The sequence below is a fragment of the Lodderomyces beijingensis genome, assembly GCF_963989305.1.
Source record: "Lodderomyces beijingensis strain CBS 14171 genome assembly, chromosome: 4".
Lineage (NCBI taxonomy): Eukaryota > Fungi > Ascomycota > Pichiomycetes > Serinales > Debaryomycetaceae > Lodderomyces > Lodderomyces beijingensis.
The window spans coordinates 314,606-331,291 of record NC_089973.1 but is presented as its reverse complement, the minus strand read 5'-3'; the positions used below and the strand labels follow the sequence as shown (position 1 = coordinate 331,291).

General features: G+C 45.2%; 6 protein-coding genes across 6 annotated transcripts; 2 read left to right on the top strand and 4 right to left on the bottom strand. All coding sequences in view use genetic code 12, as the record gives it.

Moving 5' to 3' along the window:
* Window positions 1-162: 162 nt before the first annotated feature.
* LODBEIA_P32200 (uncharacterized protein) lies at window positions 163-1,065 on the bottom strand (the record flags this gene model as incomplete). Its single annotated transcript, XM_066973307.1, has 1 exon — window positions 163-1,065. The coding sequence occupies one exon, from the start codon at window positions 1,063-1,065 to the stop codon at window positions 163-165; it is 903 nt and encodes a 300-aa protein (XP_066830158.1).
* A 491-nt stretch (window positions 1,066-1,556) lies between these two features.
* Window positions 1,557-1,919, bottom strand: LODBEIA_P32190 (uncharacterized protein; the record flags this gene model as incomplete). The annotated part of the gene is made up of 1 exon (XM_066973305.1): window positions 1,557-1,919. One exon carries the CDS (start codon window positions 1,917-1,919, stop codon window positions 1,557-1,559), a length of 363 nt encoding a protein of 120 aa, XP_066830157.1.
* A 356-nt stretch (window positions 1,920-2,275) lies between these two features.
* On the bottom strand, window positions 2,276-2,872 carry LODBEIA_P32180 (uncharacterized protein; the record flags this gene model as incomplete). The annotated part of the gene is made up of 1 exon (XM_066973304.1): window positions 2,276-2,872. One exon carries the CDS (start codon window positions 2,870-2,872, stop codon window positions 2,276-2,278), a length of 597 nt encoding a protein of 198 aa, XP_066830156.1.
* A 567-nt stretch (window positions 2,873-3,439) lies between these two features.
* Window positions 3,440-4,228, top strand: LODBEIA_P32170 (uncharacterized protein; the record flags this gene model as incomplete). The annotated part of the gene is made up of 1 exon (XM_066973303.1): window positions 3,440-4,228. The coding sequence occupies one exon, from the start codon at window positions 3,440-3,442 to the stop codon at window positions 4,226-4,228; it is 789 nt and encodes a 262-aa protein (XP_066830155.1).
* A 180-nt stretch (window positions 4,229-4,408) lies between these two features.
* LODBEIA_P32160 (uncharacterized protein) lies at window positions 4,409-6,649 on the bottom strand (the record flags this gene model as incomplete). The annotated part of the gene is made up of 1 exon (XM_066973302.1): window positions 4,409-6,649. The coding sequence occupies one exon, from the start codon at window positions 6,647-6,649 to the stop codon at window positions 4,409-4,411; it is 2,241 nt and encodes a 746-aa protein (XP_066830154.1).
* Window positions 6,650-12,903: 6,254 nt separating this feature from the next.
* Window positions 12,904-14,745, top strand: LODBEIA_P32150 (uncharacterized protein; the record flags this gene model as incomplete). The annotated part of the gene is made up of 1 exon (XM_066973301.1): window positions 12,904-14,745. The coding sequence occupies one exon, from the start codon at window positions 12,904-12,906 to the stop codon at window positions 14,743-14,745; it is 1,842 nt and encodes a 613-aa protein (XP_066830153.1).
* Window positions 14,746-16,686: the final 1,941 nt, after the last annotated feature.

Genomic DNA, 16,686 nt, shown 5'->3' with positions numbered 1-16,686 from the left:
GTTCGCTAGTGGTCCTTGAAATAAGTGGCTATGAGAGAAAGCGGGAATCTGCAACGATTGCCAGATGGTGAATAAAATTGCGCGGGAGAGACCAACGCTGCAATGGAATTTTTTTTCATGTTCTTTCAAGTTGCAAAATACAGAGATTGAGATTCTTTATGATTAAGAGACGTCTATTTCGCTAACGATGAGGTTCGAGCAGTAGCCGTCGGCGTCATTTGACTTTTTCTCCTCAGATTTATCTTTCTTCAGCCTCTTTTTTGGTTTTGCTTCCAATTTATCCTTCTTCAGCTTCTCCTTTTTTGGTTTCTTCTCATTTTCGATGCAAATGTCCTCCTCATGTTGTTCTTCTTTGACTTTTTCTATTATCTCCTCTTCTGTCGCTGATGGTTCCTCTTTGCTTAGGCCATCTCCAGCCTCACCGCCTTCATCTTGTCCCTTAATGATGATCTTTTCCTCCACCAACGCACTAAGAATATCTCTAAATCTCAACGCGGTGTCTAGACTCATTGCATCCTTTCCCAAAGCTCCTTTAGCCTCCTCAGTAGTTGTTGCTTGTTCTGCACTGTTTTCACCTGCCGCCAACTTGGCCTCAATCTTCCTCTCCATCTCCTCGTACTGCACATTCCACTTCTCGACCGCCAGCTTCAACTCCTCCACAAGTCGATCCCTCGATCCCCCCTGTAGACTCGCCAAATATAGCTTCAACGCCAGCAGGTAGCTCTCCGGTATATCTCGGATATTCTTGAGGATCCAATTCTGTTTCAGCTTGTTGAACTTCCAATTCGGCTTGTCGTCTTGAAACTGCCGAAGATATACAAGCTGGTCCTTTTCCGGAGGCGGCTTTCTCTCATTTTTGGGCACTTTTATCCGTTTGGGAGCTTTCTTGTCTTTTTTGCCATGGGTGACATCATCTTGCAATTTCCGCTTGTTGCTGGCTTTTTTGATTTGCTTGGTGGTCAAGTCGGCAGTTTCGATTCTTTTGGTTGTGAGCAAGTCATCTTCGTCTGCTTCTTGGGCCTGGACGCTCAAGCCTGCTCTTTTCCATGCTGGAATCGAGCTCATCTTTCCCTGTGTGATGCGAGATCCACGCTAGTGGCGACCAGTGGCATCTCTGCGCGAGTTTTCTCAAAAATTTAAACTGCGTGAAAGAAAAAAAAAAAAAACTTCAACACTTTTACGGGCCCAGGTTCCAATCCTTGATTCTTTTTGGAAAGGAAATAGAGAGAGCTGGCTGATCAAGCCGAGGCATCGAGGGTGTATATATATACCTGAATATACGATAATTATAGATAACTTACTTCTAACGAGAAAAACGGCAATTTGGTTGACCGAGGAGGAGCAGCAATTTACCCATGCGTTTCCCTCCCATGATCACTGGACTCGAAAGAATCCAAAATTGCCAGATTGAATTAAATACATGGTTTGAGTCTGCTATGAGGAATTTGGAAAAAAACAAATAAAAATAACTCGTAATAGATATAAGGATTGTATACATTTTTTTATTGACCCCGAGACAAGTCACTTTTTTTGGATATGTCTATGGGTTTTGCTGTTTATTTCTTCTCTTCGGTGGATTCAGTCTTTGTCTCAGCGCGTTTCTGCTCGGCCTCTTGCTTCTTCTGCGCCGCCCACTGCTCAAACTTCTGCGTCAAGTCGTCGGCAATCTCCTTGGCCGTAGCCTGTTTGTCGTCCGTCTCCTGCATCTTCTTCAACGCGTTGCCAATGTACGAGAAAGTAGATTGGATATAGTCGTTGACCTGCGGGTGTTCGCCATTGGGGTTGAGGATCTTTTGCGTTATATCCTGGATCTTTGCAAGGTCGGCCTGGTTCAATTCTTGTGGCTGTTGCTGTTGCTGGTGCGTGGAATCTGAAGCGGCAGTCACGCTGCTTTCGTTTCCTGTTTTCTCTGAACTCATCGTCGGCTTGATGCTAGATATACGGATCTCTATATAACGATCAGGCAGAGGAGAGGGTGCTACATCAGCTTCTGGTGGATGCTAGTATATATTTATATCCATTGCTGTTGGCACAGAATGACGGGGGCATATAATATACGCCCACCACATTCTGCCCCCCAACGTGTCAAGAGTAAAGCAAGGGAGGAAAAGAGAAAATTAGAGGGAGACAACTCTTTACCAAAGTTGGAAATTTCCCGCCAAATGCAAACCACCACCACTGCTTGGAAGAAAGCACATAGAGATGGTATTGAGAGACCGCGGTCGGTGATAATTGTATTGGTTTGTTTCTTTCAGTTGTCGTTAACGTACTTTACTTACTTCTTAACAGCCTTGTCGAAATCTTCTCCGTATTTTTCATAGACTCCATCCAAGCTGTGAGTGAGCTTCTGGCCAACGCCCTTGAAGTCCTCGCCAATCTTGTTGAGGCCCTGGGAGATCTTGTTGTCCCACTCTTGCTCGTTCTCCTTGGCGCTCTTGTTGAATCTGTCCAATCCCGACTCGCCCTTGGTGTCCTCGTTCTTGAAGTCGCCTTCCACTTTGCCGTAGTCTCCTTTTAATCTGTCTTTGTCTCTAGCGGTGTCCCTAACGGTGTTTTGTTCAAACTTGCCGTAATCGTTTCTCAACTTTGCTTCTTCTGAGCCGGCTCCCTTTTCAAACTTGCCGTAATCTCCTTTTAAGCCTGAGTCAAGTTTGTTTTCCTCACTGAGTGCTCCTTTTTCAAACTTTCCATAGTCGCTTTTCAAGCCTGAGTCAAGTTGATTCTCTTCGTTGTGTGCCCCCTTTTCAAACTTGCCGTAGTCGCCCTTCAATCTTGATTCTTCGTTGCTGGCGCCTTGTCCCAATTTGCCGCGTCCGTCCCTCAAGCCAGACTCAACTTGATCGGCGCCAAATTCGTGTCTTGCTGAGCTCATCTTTATATATATACCAATTTCAAAAGTGAGATAATTAAGTTGCTTGATGTACAATTGCAGAGTTGTAGAGTTGTAGAGATGGCGAAGATCCTGCTTTCTATTTAAACTGCCATATGAGTCTCCCTGGATGAAGGAATAAGCTCAGGCAAGAAAAACCGCTGGTGTAGGTTTAATTTGTTAGGTTTGCTGGAAAATGGCCACCCCTGAATTTTTGTCAATTTGATTTCTTAGTTTGCTTTCGGTGCAGTAATGACATCAACCGCAGGGTCACTTAACTCACTCACCTCACTGGATTCACCACGGATATCCAGCCAGTCTAGAACAAATGGGAAGACTCCAAGACAAACGTTGAACTCTTCTTCTTGAGCCTGAAAAAAAAAAAAATAGGAAACATTTTTTAATCTTACCTCCCGTTTGTTGGTCCGTCATCTCCACCGTTGCTTGCTTTTCCATATTAGCCGACCTCTCCGTGTCCCGCCATCCGCCATCGTCAACAACGCTCTAGTAACCAGCTAAAAGAGATAGAAGAAAACAGCGCAACGGCTTGTAAAACCCACAAGTGTCTGAATGACATCACTCAGGAAGATACGACCAAGGTTAGTAATCAGCGACTGGGACGAAACAATCACGAAAAAAGATACAATCCGCCACGTCGCCTCGATCCCCTACCACTTCAACCCCCATCTCACCCCGCGCTTCAGCCACTACACCGAGATATACACCGACGCATACACCACCTTGAGATCATCATACGGGCCATGCACGACACTAGCGGCACATATCGACTTCCAGTCTCGTATGGATGCGGTTGAAGCTACCTCGATCACGGCAATGGAGAAGGATGGGATATTCCGCGGGCTAACTCGATCCCAGCTTGAGCATGCGCCATCGTTGGATTCGATCGAGGTGCGGACAAACGCCGTCGATCTCATTGCGCGGTGTCAAGGCAGCAACGTGCCGTTTGTCGTCCTAAGTGCCAATTGGAGCAGTTTGGTGATCCAGCTGGTGTTGCGGCGGTGTGGTCTCCTGGGAGTGCGTGTTGTTACTAACGAATTGGAATTCGATGATCTGGGGGAGGAAGCAAGGACGACGGGGCGGTGGAGGCGCGATGTGGTGGTGCGGACTTCGCGGGATAAATTGGCGCAAGTCGAGATTTTGATGCGACGAGCGGGCGTGCTGGATAATGTGGTTTACGTGGGGGACAGCTTGACTGACTTATTGCCGGTGTTGAATGTCAAGTACCCTTTTGTTATCCTGGGGAGTAAATTGGAGAAGGTGCTAAAGGAGTTGAATGTCGAGGGTGTCACGTATGGCACCTGGCTGGACTTCATCCTGTTGATAGACTGGTCTACTTGACCTGTGTATTAGTTACCCTCTTGCTATCATCTGTCCTCTCAAGAAAATGAAAGCTTGTAGGTTGTTTTTTTTTTTTTACAGTCTTTAGGGTTTCTCACGGTATACTTTCTCTCTTGTTTTTTTCATTACGAGTTATAAATATATGCAAAGCTATAAACGAATTACCAAGGGTTGATCTTTCTATTTTCTCCAGTTGGGCGAAGAGTATTGCAGAGGACCGTTATGCACTGCACCGGGCATGGGCAAATACTGGCCGTAAGCGGTGGGTGGGATGTTGTTGACGCCGGCAGCAATGGGGTAGTGGCTAACAACGGGCTGGCCGGGGATGTTGGGAGGCACCATTTGGCTGTGGTGGACATGTTGCGTGTGTTGTTGAGGCGAGTGCTGTTGTGAGAGTGGCGGTGGTGGTTGTGGTGGGGGTGGGCCATTCTGCAGCTGATGCGGGTGGCCGGGGAAATAGTATTGTTGGCCTGGTGCGGGTGGGTAGTAGTACTGGGGTTGAGAAGTTTGTCCAATTCCTCGGTAGTGTTGTTGCGATGGCGTATGCTGTTGTTGTTGTTGTTGTTGTTGTTGTTGTGCTTGTGCTTGTGCTTGTGCCTGAGCCTGTGCCTGAGCCTGAGCCTGTGCTTGTGCTTGTGCCTGAGCCTGAGCCTGAGCTTGTGCTTGTGCTTGAGCATGGGCTTGCGCTTGAGACTGTTGCAATTGAGGTGGTGCTTGCTGTGGGGTGGGTTGTTGTTGTGGAATGGGTGGGTTTTGCTGTGGCGAAGGATGGTAGTGGTTTGGTAGTTGGTGATGGGTTGGTGCTGGCTGTTGGTAATGCTGGTGCTGAGTTGCAGATATCGAATTGCTTTGTGAAGATGCTTGCGAGTGTTGCTGCTGTTGTGATGGTGGTGGTGGTGGTGGTGGTGGGCCTCCTTGGTGAAGACCAGCTGCTTCTAGTTTAACTGGATGTTGTTGTTGTTGTTGTTGTTGTTGCTGTTGTTGTTGTTGTGCCTGGTGGATTTGTCTTGGTGCTTGAGTATATGCAATTCTCTCACTTGGGGCCAATGCTACTAAATCTCTCAATAATATACTGGGCACATCGGGCGGTTGTCTCAACTCGGGAACTGGGCCTGATTTCTCGGCAGCTTTTGCCAACGCTTCGGCTCTCATTTCGAAATAATCGCCGTTTTTCAAATCGCCAATGGATTTGAAGCAGGCGGCAGCTCGGCTACAGGCATCCGACGCGTCCATCAAGTGGCCCTCGCATCTCTCGTAAACACAGCTCAAGCCGTCCCACGCCGTGGCGATGCCCTGCGAGCCATCTTCCAATTGCAACTTGAGTGCTTGCGTATAAGCGGCCAAGGCGTCGGGCAACTGCTTCAATTCAAGGTATAGTTTTCCCACCGCCAACCAGGTGATGGGTGAGTTGGAGGCACACCTCAATGCTACTTGATAAGAGTCATAGGCTAATCTTGGTCTATCCATAAACGAGTGGGCTCTTCCCAACAAGTACCACGGCAAGAAATCGGTTCCCTCGCTAATCATGGCTTCATTGTCCAAGCTGACAATCTTGTTCAAGATGTGGATCGCGTAGTCGGCATTGGCTTTGGGGTTTAATAATAACAATAAATAGGCATTGGTCATGAGGATTCTCGGGGAGTCGCCAACAGCAACGGTGGCGTCTTCGCAGGCCTTGATGGCCCCCACGATATCGTTTGCTCTCTCTTTTGCCGTGGCCAAGGCGCACCACAATGCCGTGTGTTCTTCGATTCTTGCCAAAGGAGGCGGTGGAAGTGACAATGTGGCACAGAGTTCGGCAATCGAAGTTTCAATGTTGCCGTCGGATGCAGCGAGGGCAGCCAACTCGGCGTGAGCAGCTCTCGCCGTCTCTATATCCTGAGCCGAGTATTTCTCACCGTTATTGGGCAACAAGGACAAGCAGTGGGTTAAGGACCCGGTAGCGTGGGCTTTTGCATGGGCCCGGATTAGGGTCTGGGCACTAATCAACCACAAGGAAGCGTCGTTGGGAGACAACAGGATTGCCGATTGGATAGCCTGGTGGGCCTGGTCGGTCAAGTTGATTAGCAAATAGCATTCGCTCAATTCTTTAAAGATGTTGGAGTCTTTCAAGAGTTGAGGAAACGATTCGAGCGAGGCATTTAATCGTTCGATGGCCGACTGAGTGCCAAACGTCTCGTTATTGTGGATATCATTAAGTCGCAAGGACAAGCTGAGCCCGCACAAGGCAGTCAAATTGGAGGGATCTCGATTTATGGCGTTTTCAAAAGATCGAATCGCCGTCTCGTTGATGCCTAGCGCATGGGCGCACTCTCCACACCTGACCCACGTCTCGGTGGCGGCAGCGTCGTAGCTACTTAGTGTGGTTGGTTTCTTCACTATCGGTGACGGCTCGGTGGTATTGGAACTCCTCTTTGGCATGTTGGAAGAAACAGACAAAACAACAAAAAAAAAGGAAAAAAAAAAAAAAAAAAAACGATTATATAAGCTTGAATTGAAGAAACAAACGAATAAACGGGGAAATGAGCAAAATGAATAGGTGATCAAAGAGCTGGCAGTTTTTGATTCCAAAAGGCGGAGCTCTGTGGGGTGGGAGGTGGTGTATTGCTTTACTTTGCTGCACTCGGACAAATTCCTTGATTCCACGTGTGACGTGTAAGAATCGCGTGCTGGTGGTGGTTGAGGTCTAGTGGAGTAAAGCTGATCAAGGGGGGGCAACTGTATCTCTATGTTTTGTTTTGTTGTTCTTCTCAAGGGGGGCTCTTGCTGCTGAATCCTAGTCGAGCTGCTTGCAGTGTTTCAAGTGTGGACACCAGGAGAGTCTGTATCAGCACGGGGAAAGGGGGGGTGAAAACTGAAACGAGTCGAGAGTAGTAGTAGAAGCGTGTTGAAGATCTGGTTGGGAAGGAGAAAAAAAAAAAAAAGATTGATGATGTTGCTGATGGAGATGGATGCTTGTTGCTGGTAAAGATGAAGAAGGTGGATGTTGTTGGAGGAGGAAAATTTAAAAAACAATCTCAACTTTCAACTCGACTTTATTCTCTGCTGCCTTTCTGCCTCTCTACTGCTACTGCTACTGCTACTGCTGCTGTTGTCTCTGCTGTTGTTCAATTTCAATTTCAATTTCAAATTTCATCTTCCTCTTATTTTTTTTTTTTTTTATTTTCTATTCTCACCTCCAGTGTATTATAGTGTGGTTATAATATAGTCTATAGCATATGGTTGTTATAGCATATGGTTATTATAGTTATAGTTATAGTTATAGTTATGGTTATGGTTGTTTTTTTCATTTTAGCAGTGTGTTAACTGTGCTTGTTAGCCATGCAGCGGGCCAAAGCTTAACGAACCACCTGACGCCAACAGCAGCAGCACGTATTAACGGCACAAGGGCTATTGCTTTCCGCTAGAGACACAGTCATGCACTCGGTGCTAGCGTCGCACGTATATGCCCTCCCTCCATTCCCATTACCGTCGCTACAAGCCAGTGTGTGTGTGCGTGTGTGTGCTCCAGCATATGTGCTTTGGCTGTATTGAACAAGACAACTACAGTCGTAGTTGTAATTTTAATGCTTTTATTTGTTTTTTTTTTTCTTGTAGTGCGGTGGGTATTATACACCCGTCATCCCACGCTCTTTTTCCGGACAAGACAAACGAGAGAGAGGAAAGAGAAAAATGTGTGTGTCCTGATGCGGGAGTCGGTGCGGCTTTTGCCACCCGCCCCCCCCTAACTACCCCCTAAAGCCGCCTCCATTTTTTTATTTTTTCTTTCATTGGCTAGCCATGTCATTATCATTACCCTGTTTTGCTGTTGTAGTTGCTGTCGGTGTGTTTTTCGATAACTGTTAGACCCCCCCCCCCGTATGTGTAAGAACTATTTCTGTACAAAGATGGCTTTTAGTTAGGGATGTGGTTGGAAATGGGTGGTGGAAATGTTGCTGTAGAAATTTTCGTTGCCGGATTTTCGTTGCCGGATTTTGGTTGCCGAATTTTGGTTGGCAAATGTGCTGTAAAAAGATCGCCAGCTCGGTTACCGCCTGGCCATGGCTCCCGTGCAAGAAGAGCGCGAGGAGACACTTGCAAGTAGCTGTCTGGTAGGTTTAATTCCCAGGTCACATCGATTCTGAAAAGGGGAGCGCAAACTCTGTTGCATCAAAGTTAACCAACGCGACCAAAAGCTTGTGTTTTAGTAGCAGCTGAGTTGAAAATCAGATGAGCCGTCCCCCCCCCTCCTCCCATTCAGCTTCAAATAGGGGATCCTGACTCAAGATGAGTCAGTTACATCGGGGGGCTGCGATGACGACGACCGACAACCGAACAAAAATAACCATCCCTTGATATTGAAAGTGTGTTTTTAACATGGAGGTCAAGACTTCATTTACAGTTTATTCTCCTTCGTGAAAAAAAAAAAGATAAAGTCAGAGATGTATTACCTCCAATGTCTTCTGTCTTGGCCCCTGGCCCTGTTGTCATTGAACGATGGGGGCACTGGAGTCTCCCGGAAAAGTGCAGAGGAAAGTTGTTAATTGGATCGGGTCGATGAGTAACACTTGCAAGCGTTATCACTTGAAATCCCCAGGTTGGCCTTGCTGGCAAAGTTAAGCTTTCCTGGCAACCCGGGCGACAACAAGTACAATGTGTGACTGAATCGTGGGAACTGGAGATGAAGGGCTAAGCTATACAAGTCTAACCTTGCCTCACCTACACCTCCAATATTATCATCAATATTATCATCAATGGAGGAGCAGAAAAAAAAATTAAACGGTTTGATTTTGTATCCTACAATGTTCCCCCAAAAACCCACCACAAAACCGTGAAGAAGGTTCCACTCCGAAATTATCACCGCAGTCGTTTAAAATCTTTTTTTGGTTTTTTTGATTTTTTTTCCATTTTACTCCGTCTGCCGTGTGACGTAAGATACCAGTCGGGTTGCTTGTGGTAGGAGGGGTGGGTCTCAACACCACAGCTGGTGTTCTTTTTTTTTTAATCTTTGGTTTTCTGGTTCAATTCCAGCACTAACAACCCCTTTCTTGCATCGTCGATCGAAAAAAATAAAATCAGATGCCGGAGGCCCAGAGGCAATTCGCAATAAGCAACTAGACGTGAGCCAGAAATGTCAAAAGCAAGGTTTATGGTGGCTGCTCGGAGATAAAATATGTTTCACGACAAAAAAACAAGTTGCAACAAAACGTTTCGAGGCCACGGCGGCCATCTCCTTTGACGTCCCGCATCTACACCTATTGTGCAGCGGGTATTGTATGGTGTATCGTGTATGCCCGGCACGGCTCCTTTCAAAGACTTTCTCCTCCCGCAAAGTAACTTCCTTCGTTACCTCCACAGCGCGAGTGTGCTTTCGGCGTTCGTGTTGTCAGTTGGGGGCTCTTTTGCACAGCTGCCATAAATGTAGCTTAATCGGCAAATCGATGCAGGAGGTTGCTTCGGATCAACCTGCATCAGACTTTTGTTCCACTAATTTTTTTTTTTTTTTTGTTGTTGGCTATCACGAGAGTCAAATATTTGATGAATAGGCGGTAAAAAAAAAAAAAAAAAAAAAAGGAGAGTTTACTTGTAGATCACGATAATTTGACGGCCCCAGCTACACCGCCATTTTCTTTCTTCCCGCTCTTTTCCACCAGACTCCAGGCTCCTAGCGAGGTGGGGGTGCATGTGTGTTTGTATATAGCGAGCGAGTCGAGTTGTTGTGTTTCAAACATAACATGGCGACGGCGGCCTCTTGCTTTCTCTTCCCCTTATTCTTTACTCAAACGAGTAAGTTTTAGAATCTGCAACTATTCCAGCGTTCTTTTTTCAGCTTCAATGCAGCGGAGACTAAAGTAGCTAAAAAAAAAAAAAAGAGAAAAGAGAAAAGAGAAATAGAAATTTCAGGTGTCTTGATTTTTTTACCGTCTCCTTTTTCGTCCTTTCTGGTCCTGCAATTGGCGGGTTGTCAAAACTAACGACTCTTGGAGCATGACCTCAAGAGGAAAGAGAAAGAAGCTGGCGAATGGGTTTTGTTTTTTTTTTTTTTTTTTTTTTTTTGGGAACTTGTCTGTTTCAATTTTGGATCGCGCGGTCTCTCGTCCTTCTTGTTTCAACAGTTTCTTGCTATCTGTGATATCGTGAAGTGAGACATCAGCGTATAAGCAGAGTAAGAGACGGGGTTGGATGTGCATGGGGCTATGTCAACGATTCTCTACCTGGGATGGAGGAAGGGGGGTGGTGTTCTTGCCAACAATCGAAATGCCATGCTAATCGTCTTTCTTTTTGTCTCTTCTTTTTTTTATTTGATGTGTCTATTTATCCGCGCTTGCTGCTTAGAGCGTACAGTCGGCATTGTCTCCGGAGGTGCGAGGGTTGCTTCGACAGGGCCCAACCGCGTAATTTGTGCTCTTCTCTCACGCAGGAGTCTCATTTCCAACACCAACTTCGGTCCATCAAACATGGAGCCCCGTCCACCTCTTCATCTTCATCTTTACGTTCCTCCCTCATCCCAGCAACTTACACATCATCCATGACCAGCTAGAATTGCCGCCTAAATTTTCTTTTTTTCTCTGTTTTCTTCCTTTTTTTTTCCTAATCGTTCACTTTATGCTTTAGTCCAGGCTTAATCCACACGCAATGTGGCTAATATCCAAAAATAAAAATCTGAGCAGATGCTGCAAAACGCTACTTCATGCGCCGTCGGGGGGGGTGTGATTCACACCAACAACACACTTCTGCAGCTAGACATGTATATAATAGCACGTTTCACGGCTCAAGATTTACGAGACCCATCCCGCTTTATTATAACAGAAGTGATTAAAAAAAAAAAAAAAAAAGAGAAGCATGTTTACATATGCTTAAATGCAGAGGTTACAAACTGCGTGGTGGTCTTTTGTAGCTGTATTCCTGGCTCCGATCCTGTTTGGTCATCACTGAAACATGACCCTAATTATGGCGGATATAGATGTATATATATTTTCGCAAGAAAGAGGTTTCAGATAAGGAGTAGTTGCTGGGTGTGGACGTCTAGACACCTCGCGGATAGATTCTGGAGCGATTCGAGGAATACCTGATATTTTATTTGGCGTATTTTTACTGGAGATAATGAGAGAAGCGGGAACGGGTTTGTCTTGAGCATTTCTGACTTTTTCGACGTAAGGATGCACAAGCATGCGGTGCCGTGTCTCCTCCAGTTTGATAATTTTCTTTTTCCATATCCATTTTATTTTAAATGCCTTTGGCTTGGATATTTTATTTTGTTGATTTTTTAGCGTTGCTGTTCCTTAAAATCGCTTCGTTTTCTCTTGATCTGCCATTCTCCATCACGCTAAATAATACCCATCCCCATTTAACCTAACAAACATAAAAAAAAAAAAGATGAAGAAAAATTATGAAAAATTTAATTTTTTTTTCGGTGTCCGTGAATTGCTGGAGGTTTCAAGATGAAATTATTTTTCTGTTTCGTCTTTTTCTTTGTGTTTTTTCTTCACTTTTATCCCACCCGTGATTGTCAAACACTAATTCGAAAGGAGGAGGGGGAAAGACGGGGAGGTTTGGGATATTACTAGTACGATTTTTCTTTTTCTTTTTTTGTTTTTTTTTTGTTTTTTTTTTGTTTTTGCCGGAACTGGATTTGCCCATTTTTTTCTCGTCAGTCTCTTGTTCCGAAAACGAGGCGACAAAATTATCTAGTATTTCAAGTGTAAGTCCCCAGCTTCTCTTTGATCGGATTTGCCATCTTCCCCTTCTTTCCCTTCTCCGGTTCCCATTACTCCCCGGATGGGTAGTTTTGCTTTGGCCTCAACGAACAGATGTCAACTGCACCAAAGCAAGCTTCAAATTCACCGCAAAAAAATAGAAAAAAAAAAAAAAAAAGCAAAGCCTCGTGATGTTAAAGCAAAAAAAAACAAAGAGAAACATAGAATTGTCCAACTTGCAGATAGCGTTTCTGCAGATTACAGATCTCTATTCTTTACCCAAGTCTTAATATGTATTTAGTAAAAAAAAAAAATTGGATTGTAATTTCTCTGCAGCTGTCTGATTGAACTTTTTTTTTAAAGTGTAAAGTGTTGCGGTTCTCTGATTTTTTTTTTTTTTTTTTTTTTTTTGCAGCTGCATGCACCCCCTTTTTTTTAACTTTTCCAGAGCCGCTTTTGTGCAATGTAACTGAGAACGGGTGAGGATTGGGTGTGTGTCACGTGCGTTGCGAAAAACCGGGGTAGACCCCCCGCCTATCATAGGGAGCAGCAGATCGAGCAAATATCTCTGCATTGAGCGCATAAACAAGTAGTTTGAACTCGTTAACAGAGCGGGAGATCGTCAAACGAACTTGGGATTGGGCGCTGCCCCGTTTGGGGCTCTACTCGAGTTCGTTCTTGTACTCACCAAGTTCCTTCTACCTCGAAAATCTTCTCCGATTTTTTTGGTTTTTGTTTCACCTGGCATGCTCCAACTTTGCTGACGGCAAGAAATCAAAATAGAGCATCAAGTCGTTGGCTGTATCGAAGTTCTAGCAGGCGGCAGTGAAAGTGAGTGAATACCACCAACCTGCTGTTGATATTTGGTAGCGCTGGGGTTTTCTATTTTTTGCTAGACGTTGCCGCGTGATGTGCGGCTCGTGCCATCGCATGCTACAAATAGCGAAACCAACTGTATCAAGAGTTTATAGTTACATATGTTGCCTCAACCACTGTTGAATGATACCACGAATAATTCCAAAAAGAATTCTCCTAGCTCAAGTGAGATGGAGTTCGAGTATAGCGATCCCCTACTTGCATTCTATGGAGGCGAGATGCCGATCTTGTGGCGTCAAACTCCAGAACAAAAACAGAGATGAGCTCGGGTACTACATCGCTAAAAAGGCGGAAACTGACGCCAAAGCCATGAAGCCGGCGGATAAAGTGTACAGCGAGAAATTCAAAGGCTTGTCGAAGGAGGACCATGAGCTACTCTTGAGCAACGACTTTGGCGGCAATAATGAAAGCCGCAGTGCTTCACCATCATCACCACCTGACGATGTCTCCAGCACGAGTCCCCTAGACTCTGTCCGGAAAATGTTCACTTTGAACCTCAACGAAAACGACATTGACTGCTTGCGGTGCCGATCAGCGATATACCAGTCCAAATACACAATGGACAAGACCGAGTTCCCCATCAAGCAATTGCAGCACGTTCTAGCCAAGATCCCCGACGCAGCCCCCATCGTTTACCTCGTGAGCGCTACTGATTTCCCCATGGGGTTAAACCGCGCCATTTTGCAATTCCGCCCCGCATCGCAAGTGCGATTCATCTTGACGAAAGTTGACCGGTTAGTTCAGCGGCGCCATGAGGCATCCTATGATTACATCAGGACCTTTTTCGCTGATTACATGCACGTGCAATATGGCGTGCCCAAGCAAAACACGTTTATTTCATCGAGCCTGAAGCTGTGGAATATGGAGGCGTTGGATCTGTTCATACCGGAGGGCGCTTATATCGTCGGTAGTACCAACTGCGGCAAGTCGACGTTGATCAAGAGCTTGATGCTCAGGATGGATCTTCATGATAAGCGCCAGTTTGCGTACCGATTGCCGTTCAAGATGGCCAAGAATTTAAAGGGACAGTATAGAAGAGAGTTTGAGAAAAAGATTGGGCCTGGCATGTCGCATTTGCCGGGGTTCACGCGTGAGATTATCCCCGTTGCCATTGGATTAAAGACGGTGTACGATGTGCCTGGCTTCAATAACAACGCCCAGATTCATCATTTGTTGAACCGGTTCAAGCTGCCGCTGATGATACCGCGGTTGATGAAAGGTCAAACTACGTACGATAGAGGTTTGTTCAATTCGAAATACGAGTCGTTCAAAGGCCCCAACGTGGTGTCCTTTTCTGGGCTTGCCTATTTGCAATTGGCCCCTGGTTGCCATTATCAAGTGCGCAACGTGACTAATTTCGACACGCATGCATTTTCAAATTTGGACAAAGCTAAAGCTGTCGCGGTGAATGTTCCGCGGGCATTAGAGAACAAATTCGCTATCAAGGACATTGGCGATGGAGATGCACGAGGTTTCGATGGCGAGTTTGACTGTTACATGATTCCGCCGTTTCATGGCGCTATTGATTTGGTGTTTGAGAATTTTGGGTACGTCAACATCAAGCCCACGGGAGCTAGGAGTAGCAATGAGTTGATGAAGCTTTATGTGGTGCCAGGGATGCATGTTGTTATCAGGCAGCCGATTAGTGATTATATTTTAAAGACTTTCAGTGGCGTTGATGGCAATGGCAATGTTTTAAAGAAGGAGCATTGGTTTGACAAGAGTACGTTTAGATTGAAGCGGTTTGATGGGAAAAGTCCGTTATATAGCAGATTGGTTCCTTTTGACAGTAGTGCTGCTGGAGCTGAAGCTCCCAAGGCAAATGGGGAAGAGGTTGACTCGGATAGACGCAGACGAGGCGAAGAATACTCGCAGTTCAACAAACATTTGAATACCAGTGGCAAAGTCTACGGAGACGAATACGTGCTTGACGAGAGCAACAAGTACCATTTCTGGATTGAATAAGTGGTTCATCTTGTAAATATAGAGATATCGTAAAAGATGCAGATGCAGATGCATCGAGCAACAAATAAGACATGTCCACCTCAGTATCCATGATGAGGTTGTCTTTTTTATTTCTTTCGTGGTGTACATGCCATGACGCAAGTGCCGACTTCACGGCAAGCCCACATGGCTGAGCCCCGAACAGGTCTCGAACTACCCTCAGCAGCGGCCTCAGACGTTCGAATCACGCAAGATCCCCACGGCGCCCGCGGTGCTCGATAATAAAGTTATTGTGGTGGAATGTGCACGTTTGCAATGGTGTCAGATGCGAGCTTAAATCCACCAACCGTCGCAACGCGGCTTATTTCCACGCAAACACCAAGAAGCTGAAGAAGAGGTTGACGGAGTGACGAACCAAGTTGCATGTCGTGCTGAAAAGACATCGATGCAATGCACACACTTCCGATCCAGATCGCATGAGTTAGGCACCGCACTATCCCACTGCAACAAACGGCAAAATCACAGACCAGAGAGAGAGAAGAAGACGCGTTTATTTTTCATTTGTGGCTCTATTGTGGTTTGTTATTTGTTGTTTGTTGAACTTTCGGCTCTTTTATTTTATTGCGCCTCTTTCGTCTTTTCAAGCGCGGGGTGGATTTTTTTTTCATGTTAATATCCTGGAGAGACGGGGCACGGGGCATATAGGCTACAGCGGACGATGATGATGATGATGATATCTTGGCTGTTCCGTGCTGGTGAAACTGTCTCATCTCTGCGTGCTATAGATGGAACTCAAAGACCAACCGATGTTGAATGTATCAAACTTGAAACAAGCAGGTGGCAGAAAAAAAAAAAAATTTACGTCGATCTTCGCAAGCGCAATATTGCCATATCTATTGTTCTGTATGGGCACAGAAGTAGCCTTAAAGTTGGTGAATTCGACGTCCTAGTTGGTGCTTGAATCTTAATTCGATTCGCGGTTGATCTTGGTGTCAACGCCATGGAAATGAACTACCTCTCAATCTAAGGTATACATTTTCCCACCCTCCACCCCTCTTCTCCCCACGATTCTAGTGTTGGCTGGAGGACTATCTCAACAGAATCGATAGTACGTTAGGTTTACGCTCCCGTCGTGGAAGTGAAAACAAGCAACAACGACACTCTTCTTTTCTAGTGAAACGTTCCTCTTGGCCAAATTCTCAAAGTAGAGTGTAACAAGAGAATCGCAAGTTTTTTTTTCATTTTTTAGACTTCCCATGCTGTTGACAGAAGTTCTTTAAAACCGTGATTCCAGCACGGACGCCATCTAAAAGCTTCTTAAGAGCAAAGATCGGCTAATTTAGCCCGTCTTGTCCTTTCCAAACCACCCCCAATCCAGATGTTTTAGAATTGGAATGGAGGCATCGATGGCACTATACTATAATTGTATTTAGGGGGGGTTTCAAAGTTTCGCGTTTCATATTTTTCTCTCCAAAGGGGAGGAAGCAGTTTGTTTATTATTATTGTTTGCGGGAGCTGCAAATTGGTCCTTGAATAAGATGAAAGACAAACAGTTTTTTTTTTTCAAAATCTTGAAGCAATTCTATCCATTGCCTCGTTTTCTTTATTCAGTCACTCATAGCGTTGTTTCGTCTATAGCTCAGCTAGGTCTGCTTTTTGCGTCTTTGGGGTTAGGTTTTTTTTTTTTTGTTTGTTTCGAAAGAAGAAGCTCGACATCTAGAAAAGTACTGCAAGATAGAATTGGATATAACCATCCACTTCTTCTTTTTTTGCCATAATCATAGCTATTATTCCACCTCGTTAACATCCTGATACTTTCTTTGTTTAAAAGATAGAGAGAAACTCTTTATTAATAACAGAATCTGCTGTCACTGTGACTACTTTTCCTATCAAAACCCATTTGATTCCAAAAAAAAAAAAAAACACACTCATTTCTGGTTCCTGGTTTCTCTTGCAACAACG